This window comes from Podarcis raffonei, chromosome 3 (assembly GCF_027172205.1).
Source record: "Podarcis raffonei isolate rPodRaf1 chromosome 3, rPodRaf1.pri, whole genome shotgun sequence".
NCBI lineage: Eukaryota > Metazoa > Chordata > Lepidosauria > Squamata > Lacertidae > Podarcis > Podarcis raffonei.
Window position 1 is genome coordinate 18199958 of NC_070604.1, and position 9065 is coordinate 18209022.

Consider the following 9065-nt stretch of genomic DNA (forward strand, 5'->3'; position numbering starts at 1 on the left):
GTACAGTGGTACTTTGGTTTACAAACTTAATCCGCTCCGGAAGTCCATTCTTAAACCAAACCATTCTTAAACCAAGGCATGCTTTCCCATGGCAGCGGGGGATTCTATTTACAAATAGAACACACTCAACAGGAAGCGAAACATGTTCTTATTCCAAGACAAAGTTCACAATCCAAAACACCTACTTCTGGGTTTGCAGCTTTCTTAATCCAAGTTGTTCATAAACTAATCTGTTCAGAAACCAAGGTACCACTGTAATCTGGTTAAACAGAGTTCAAACAAAGTGAATTGTTTGTTGAGCTGCTCTTAGTGAAAGATTATGCCGAGTATCTTTAATTACCCTTTGTAAGCAGTGTGCATGTCAAGGTACAGTCATTACCCTAGTAATAGCAACTTCATATGAAGGACGATTATTATCAAAGTGCATAAAAATACAAAGTGCTTAACAATGCCCCTTCTCTACCCTAACAACATATTGTTTTCACAGGGAGTTAGACGTCACCTTCTGGTATGTCTATTAGCATCTATTGGCCATGATAGCTAAACAGAACCTCCATGCTGAAAGGAATAATACCTTCACCTTCTTACCTACTTGTAAAGTTTAAGGGGTACCTGGCTAGCTAGACTGGCTCATGTTCTGGTCCAGCATGTCCATTTTATGTTCTTAGGGCAGGGATGAGAAAGATATGGTCCTCCAGATGTTACTAGATTCCAGTTCCCATAAACCCCATTCATGATCACAGATAATAGCCATTGTAAGCCAACAACATCTGAAGGGCAACAGGTTGTCTACCCTTGTCTTAAGCAGAAGTGAGTAAATAATTGGGATTTTGTTGAATATGTAAATATGTCCTATAACTGAAATAAATAATTGAATTTTTACCCAATAGATATCAAATATTTTTCTTTTCTGTTCCCAAATGGCAAGCACTGGCATAGGTATTCTTGGTCACCAGCCAAAAGGGTGTTTCACCAACTTTTTCTCTACCTTCCGCAAACTCAGATGTGCATTAACTATGGGCCCCAATATGTCCCCTCATTGTTTGCACGAGTGCAGTCAAGATGCAAATACAAACTTCAAGTAGTGTTATATACCTCGTACCTCTAATGGACAGAAAGAAATCATCACAAGTATTTGTAAGCCACCTTTCAATCCAAGGTAGCACAGGGGCAAAATTCAAGCAACAGATTCAATAAAAACAATACCGATCAAATAATTAAAGCCAGCCAGGAAATGATATCAGAAGTACACAACCGGAGTTCAAAAGCTCCAGCAAATGGAGCATTAACTGCTCTTCTAAGGGCAGCTGATATTGCAGACCTCACTCTTCAGACACATTCAGAGAAGCTTCATATCAACAGGATCTAAAACCTACCCATTCCCCCAACAAGGGAAGTCTAGGGCAGGCATACCACCACCCTACACATACACACTTCCCAAAAACTGTCAGGGCTCTGGATTGGGCTATTATTTCACTGAGGATTCACCCACTTCCCTCTTGCTTTGCCCAAGAGTCAAGCATGGAGATTAGGCAAACTTCCCTTTTCTACAAAAAAGGATTCACCACCAGTAGATGCCAATCAAGCCACCCTTGACAATGGAATTCACAATCACTTATCTCACTTCTCAGGGGTGAGATAACGCAGGAAAATACATTCCCTAAAATACCCCAGACTTTTTAGAGATTTAAAGGTTAAAAACTGATGTCGAGCTTGGCTTTAATGCTTTACGCAGATAATCCCAATGTGTGGTGAATAGATTTCAGACATGACTTAAAGTTGTATGAGATAATCTGGTGGGAGTTTATTTTTTTCCAATGGATATAAAACAAGAAAAACAGCTGTAACAGAGTATCAGAAACAGAGAAAAGAAAGACCAAACTAAACAATCATCTAGGAGTGTCAAACAAGGACATTTGTCCATGAAGGCAACAATTGTTCTTATGTAACTAAAATACACTGGTGTTATGTGCAATTCGAAATTCAGAGTTTTGAGAAATAAATGTTTTGTTTGCTGCTTGAAATAGAATATATAAAAAGGTGGGGGTGGACTTGTATATTAAATTTGATCTGGATAAAGAAGATAGCATAACTTTGCAAGTTTGGTGCCACATGCTCTCTGCATGCATGCATGCATACACGTTTGTGTCTTTCCTAACACATACAAATAGTTATACAGTGGTATCTTGGGTTACATACGCTTCAGGTTACATACGCTTCAGGTTACAGACTCCGTTAACCCAGAAATATTGCTTCAGGTTAAGAACTTTGCTTCAGGATGAGAGCAGAAATCGTGCTCCGGCAGCGCAGCAGCAGCAGGAGGCCCCATTAGCTAAAGTGGTGCTTCAGGTTAAGAACAGTTTCAGGTTAAGAACGGACCTCCGGAACGAATTAAGTACTTAACCCGAGGTACCACTGTACATGCATACATGTGTGTGCCTTTCAAGGCACACACACACAGAGTTATACATGCATACATGGCACAAAGAAAGAGTTATATCCAAACACACATGTGTCTTTCAAGGCACACACAAGTTATACACAAACACATAGGTGTCTTTCAAGACACACACAAATAATTACACATACACGCACCTGTGTCTTTCATGGCACACAGAAACAGTTGCACAAACGCACATGTAACTTTCCAAGACACACACTTATATATAAAACAAACAAACAAAATCCTTCCAATAGCGCCTTAGAGACCAACTAAGTTTGTTATTGGTGTGAGCTTTCGTGTGCATGCACCCTTCTTCAGATGCACACAAAAGCTCATAACCAATAACAAACTTAGTTGGTCTCTAAGGTGCTGCTGGAAGGATTTTTTTTGATTTTGTTTCAACTAGGGCAGACCAACACGGCTACCTACCTGTAACTACAGTTATATATATAGATATAGATATATATTGTTGACATCCCTCTGTCTTGAAAGGCATGTGTGTGTACATATATAAATCCTGTCAGGACATCCTTTCCCCCCTTACCTTTCCCCGCCCCACACGATCCCCGCGCCCCCCCCCCCGGCGTCTCCTCCTCGCAGCATCCCCAACGGACGTGATGCGGTGGGGCAGCCTTCCTCTCCCTCCCTCCCTCCCCCCACCCCTTCCCCCCGCTCGGCCGGCGGCCTACCCGCCCCCCGCTCCCCGCGGGGACGAGCCATCTCCCCGCCACGCAACGGTCAGGCTCCGGGTTCGACGCCGCCGCCGCCCTGGGCGCCCACTGACCTGGCCGCTCAGCGCCATCTTCCAGCGGGGCGGGAGGGCGACGCCGAGAGCAGCCCGGGCCGGAGGAGGAGAGGGCAGGCCCGGCGGGAGGAGGCAGAGCGAGAGGAGGCGGCGGCGGGGAAGGGGTTGAGGGGAGCACCGCGGAGGGAGGAGAGAGACCAGGCCCCTCGCCGCCCTCTGAAGTATTTCCGCGCGTGTTTTAAATCCCTCCCCTTATCTGGCCTCGTTTGAACTCGACGCGTGTCAAGGGCGCCGACCTGAACGGAATGACAGGCGGGCAGGTTAGGCCCCGCCCACAGGGTTGGTCACGTGTCACGGCACGCGCGCGCCATTTGAATGGCAGTGTCCATCAACCTGGGGGCGGGGTGAGGCAGCCCCTTCAAATATTTTTTTTGGGGGGGGGAGACCCCCTAGGAGTTGACCCCTATCAGTGTGGATTTACATATAAGCTAAACAAGCTATAGCAGGGCTCCACTCTCTTGGGGGGGCCCAAAAATGTAAAGGGAAAAAAAATGGATGTACATTTCCAAAATGTAAGATAAAGAAATAAAATAAAACCAGCAGCAGTGTTTTGTGTTGTGTAGGCTCCTGTTTGTTATGTGCAAATGGCTTTAGATGCCTATTAGGTCCATCAATTACCACATAAGCATATACAGTGGTACCTTGGGTTACAGATGCTTCAGGTTACAGACTCTGCTAACCCAGAAATAGTACCTCAGGTTAAGAACTTTGCTTCAGGATGAGAACAGAAATTGTGCGGCAGTGGCGCAGCGGCAGCGGGAGGCCCCATTAGCTAAGAGAGCCAGTGTGGTGTAGTGGTTAAGAGCGGTAGTCTAGTAATCTGGGGAACCGGGTTCGTGTCTCCGCTCCTCCACATGCAGCTGCTGGGTGACCTTGGGCCAGTCACACTTCTCTCAGCCCCACTCACCCCACAGAGTGTTTGTTGTGGGGGAGGAAGGGAAAGGAGAATGTTAGCCGCTTTGAGACTCCTTAAAGGGAATGAAAGGCGGGATATCAAATTCAAACTCTTCTTCTTCTTCTTCTAAAGTGGTGCTTCAGGTTCAGAACAGTTTCAGGTTAAGAACGGACCTCCAGAACGAATTAAGTACTTAACCCAAGGTATCACTGTATTCAACAGAAAAAAATAGTGACAATTTGTTGTTGACAAAGGACAGCTGGACATATACCTTCAGTAGCTTCGGGCAGGGGTCAGCAACCTTTGTCCACCGTCTCTCAGACCTTGTGGTTGGCCGGACTATATTTTGAAAAAAAAATATGAACGAATTCCTATGCTCCACAAATAACCCAGAGATGCATTTGAAATAAAAGCACACATTCTACTCATGTAAAAACACGCTGATTCCCGGACCGTCTGCGGGCCGGATTGAGAAGGCAATTGGGCCACATTTGGCCCACGGGCCTTAGGTTGCCTACCCCTGGCTTAGGGCCTCATCAAACCTAAATACGGCCCTGACCCCTATGATATGTGTGCAAAAGGCGCGCTTTCATAACAAGGTCTCTAGACCCCAGGGAGCTAGGGTTGGGGGTTGCCAAATAGGCAGAGTAGGCGCCGGCCTATGGCCATTTTGGGGGTCAAAATAATATTGATTTGGTTTGGCTGGTAAAATCAAAAACGTATTAGGAGATAATTTGCGAGGGGCCCTCTGAGATTGCGACTGCCTAGGCCCTAAGGGCCCTCCATAGGGTTCAATCTGGCGCTGTTGCCACTTGTCCTGTATAATACAGGATTGTCCCGTATTTCAATGTAAAATGCAGATGGATAACAGTTTTGTCCTGTATTTGAGGTCTTTTCTCTTTCTGCCAAGTTAAGGAACCTCTCCAAATACATGTGTGTGGAAGGTTGTGTGGAAGGTTGTGTATTTAAGTTCCGGGTAGCCAAGCACATACAGAATTTCAAATTCATGCGGATATGCACAGGTGTATCCGAAAAATTCAAGATTCCTGGTCCTAGACTAACCGCAACATCACACTGGCTTAAGTAATGCTCAGTTTGGGAGAATTTGGAATATGTGTGAGATAGCCTAGTGTCTTACCTGGGACAGTCGGAACGGAAACTTCAATTTAGTGACACACTTAAATTAAAACGGAACAATCAGTAAACCGGGGCTGTCATGATGCGTTGCATGACTAAGGGCAACCTTCTTCAGTCAATATTAACCACTGTCTTTCTTGCAACTATTAGTGGTGGGCTTAGAGTGGCACAACCACTCCTTAGGAGGAAGCCAGACTCGAATTCTTCTCCCTGACATTTAGTTGTCTCTGTGCCAGGTCCCCCCTCCCCATATATATATTTGATTTTTATTTATTTATTTTGCATGAAGGAACATTCACTCCAAAGTTTTCTTCCACCTGAAGTCTGGAGCAGAACATCCCTGGCGCTGATTTAACCATCACAGCTCATTTATTGTATCTACAGTCAGCGATCCTGGTTGTGGGGCGGACTGAAACTGCAGCCAGGCAAACGGCCATTCAATCTCCCTGAGATCTCACGGCTCAAGACAGGAAGGTGTAGAAGGGACAGGCCCCATGGCCTCTCCAGGCTACAATTAACAAATGCCCAAACATGGTTAGTGAGAAGGAGATTTGCTGAAACTGAGACCTTTGAGCCTCTGCCTGAGGGCTGCTCTGGAAGTACTGAACAACAATTGTCCAAGAGACTCACACCAGATATTGCTTGCAGTTTTAGAATCAGGTGGGAACATAGAAATGTGGATAACCTTTTTGAGAGATTTGCAAAACTGCTGGGAAAAGTGCATTTGTGAAAGTTTTTACCTGCCTGCCTCTTTTTAGTGCTTTCTGTGAGAACTAGGCCTCCAAAGGGCATGTTTCATTCTAATGCCAAAACAAGCAAGCAAATGTGCTCTTTTAATCCTGAAAGAAAGGAAGGGGAAAGTGCACTAGAGTTGGGCAGCCAGCTTCTGAGATAAATTGGAGGGGTGATTCCTGAGTCAACCTGCTGGCAAACTAGTGATTTCTCTTGCTCCTAGATAGGCTCTGAACAATTGGAGTCCTTTGGAAGAAAAAGGAGGATTTAATTGTGCTAATTGTGATATTTTGTCACCAGCTTTAGTATGACCAGGTCCCACTTTCCAGCATTCAAAAGGCTTGTGAGCTAAAACTTCACACCTCCAAAGGAGGTTTACCCTTATAATGGATCTGAGATGTCCATGGAGTATAAAAAGAGGAACTTATTACCAGTATTGCCTTATATATTATGTGCTTATGAATATTTAATTGTTGTCCTTAGACTTAAATACATTTATTTGCAAATAAGCAATCTGTAGTTTGCCAAATATTTTGTGCTGCCGATTACCCTAAAATGTTAGATTGAATTATTTATGTGAAGCTGAACTTGAAATAAATCCATACTGTGATAGATGAAACACGAATGCTTCAGACATGGAAAATTGTTTGTTGAAACCACAGCAAAATTCACTTGCAGCGGGACCACTTTGCTTGATTAACTTCCATGCCACAAAGATGTGGTATTCTAGTTTTAACAATGCCAATTTACAGGCCTTCAGCATATAATGGGAATTCCCAGAATATTTCAGCTTCTCCAAGACAGAAAAAAGCTTGAAAACTATTGCCTTTCGCCCCTGCAGCATGTCACTGCTTTATAAAAATGGCAGCAATTCTGAATCAGCTGGTACCACTGGGTTTGGAAAGGGTTTTCTTCCCTTTTGCATGGGGACTAAATAATATGCAACTACCACTGATCAGGGCAGTGAAAAGGTTTTGGGATGGTCACACTACTGCACTTCCAATCAGTGTAACTTCCTGCTGAAATCCTGTAACTTTTTAACCCACAAATGTTCCAGGTTATTTTTGTCCCACTCTTGTTGCACTCTGGACAGCAATCATGTGGTGGCATCGGTCTTCAAAAACTTACTGTGGCTGTGAAGTCCTCATGTGACTATCCTGCCCTACAGCTGTATGACAGAGAGCTATATCTCACACAAGGAATTGTAGAGGGATCTTGATAAGTGCAACGTTTATATCTTTTGCCACTATGGTTTTTCTCAGTGTGCAGGATTCTGAATATAATAAATATAATGGAGGCTTAAAATTAGAAAAGTCTGATTGAAATGGTATGTATGTGATAATTTCTAGAATTTGATACACATTTTTGTTGTGATATATGAGGTTTCAGGACAGTGCAAATCACACAAGCAAAACAGATGAACTTGAAAGCATCAGCACATAACAACCCCTTACACAATCCAAACTTGCTTCATTTTTCATAGTCTCCAGATTCATATTCTGCCTCTTCCTCGTCTTCAGCAGAATCAAAATCGTCTCCATAATCTGTGCCATCGCTTGTGCTCCAGCTGCCAGGAATATTCTGGAAAGTTAATGATGTGTCTGCAGAAAAAGGCACATATAGTGTTAACAATTAAGCTTGTGATTGGGGAGTGGCCATAGGTTAGTGGATAGGGCCCTCTTTTGCCTGCAGAAGGGCCCAGTTTCATTCCTGGGCAGGTTCAGTTCAGGTGGCAGGACTGGGAAACTGACTGTGCCTCAAGACTCATAGCTGTCAACTGTCCCTTATTTGGTGGGAAAGTCCCTTATCCCAGCGCCATGTCCCGCTGCTGTCCGTTATTGATGATGTCCCTTAAATTTCCCGGGTTTCAAAGGAAGCAGTTCCTCTCCCTCCCTCCCTGCCAGCCAGGGAGGAGGGAGGCTCCAACTGTGTTGCTTGGCTGCGTTGCTCACCCAATAAGGAGTCTAAGAATGACTGGGGGGGTGGAGCTTGCATGGCTTGTGCCGATCAAATCGGCCGTGTTGCCTGGGGACTCGCCTTTGCTCAGCGCTTCCCAGCGGAGAGGTGACAGTGGTTTTCCTTGCTGCATCCCCTTTGCCGGGTTGCTGCGCTGTGGGAACCACCGCTTGAGGCTTTGTTTGGCTGCTGGCTGGGCTTTCTGCCTTTGGCTAGGAGGGGCTCAGAAGTTGAACATACCTGTGCCTGAAAAATCCCTTATTTTGGCTGCTGATCCCTTATTTTCGAGGCTGCTGGTCCCTTATTTTCAAATCTGGAAGTTGACAGCTATGCTCAGACTTTGGAGAGCAGCTGCCAGTCAGAGCAGACACTACTGCATTACACAGGCCAATAGCCTAGGGCCGCTTCATATTTAGGGAGAGGGAGAAAATGGGAGGGGGGAAATTGCGCATCAAACAAAAATATTGTGAGTTAATCAGACATTGGAAAGACATCAACTACATTAAAATATGAGTTCGGTTTTCAAATGTCGTGCTGCCAAATCCTGCGGCGAAGCACCACTTCTTAATTTCATGCCACTGACCAAAGGTTACAAAAAGCCATTATGTCCACTGAAACATAGATTCCCTATCTAAAACATACTGGTTTGAAATGAACAATTTGGGTTACTATTAGCAGAATCAGGCAACCACCCCTGAAAGCTTGATCTTTTTGTGTCCTTCCGCCAGCAGGCTTTTTGGGAACTGATTGTTTTTAATAAAAGGGCTGGTGCTGTGCTGTTTATATTATTAATAGATATACATTTCTATCAAAGTTAATTTTTTTCTTAATTATTGTTTTTTTCTATGTTTTTAGTTTTTCTTATTTTTATCTATAAACCACCCTGAGTCCCCTGTCATAGAAAAAGGACTAATAATAATAATAATAATAATAATAATAATCATCCAGTGATTTACCATCAATAACTTTCAGCCTTGCAGATGAATAGGCAAACCCAAATTTGTTTTTTGTTTGGCATATGTAGACACCTTCATCTGATTTCTTGATCCCTTGAATTTGTAACCATCCAGACACACTGTACTTCCGAGGTCCCCCTC

At 44.2% G+C, this 9065-nt stretch overlaps 2 protein-coding genes across 3 annotated transcripts in view; both read right to left on the bottom strand.

Moving 5' to 3' along the window:
- The window catches only part of RANBP17 (RAN binding protein 17), a 177966-nt gene extending 174460 nt beyond the window's left edge, over window positions 1-3506 (bottom strand). For both annotated transcript variants that reach the window (XM_053380685.1, XM_053380684.1), the window contains exon 1: window positions 3228-3506. In XM_053380685.1, the coding sequence (XP_053236660.1) occupies window positions 3228-3245 (18 nt within the window). In that variant the 5' untranslated portion in view covers window positions 3246-3506. The remainder of the gene's footprint in view (window positions 1-3227) is intronic.
- A 3956-nt stretch (window positions 3507-7462) lies between these two features.
- Window positions 7463-9065, bottom strand: part of LOC128410035 (kazal-type serine protease inhibitor domain-containing protein 1-like) — a 9729-nt gene continuing 8126 nt past the window's right edge. The window contains exons 3-4 of the mRNA XM_053380694.1: window positions 8925-9065; window positions 7463-7613 (exon numbers count right to left, since the gene is read on the bottom strand). The exon at window positions 8925-9065 is cut by the window's right edge and continues 4 nt beyond it. Coding sequence (XP_053236669.1) covers window positions 7483-7613; window positions 8925-9065 — 272 coding nt within the window. The 3' untranslated portion in view covers window positions 7463-7482. The remainder of the gene's footprint in view (window positions 7614-8924) is intronic.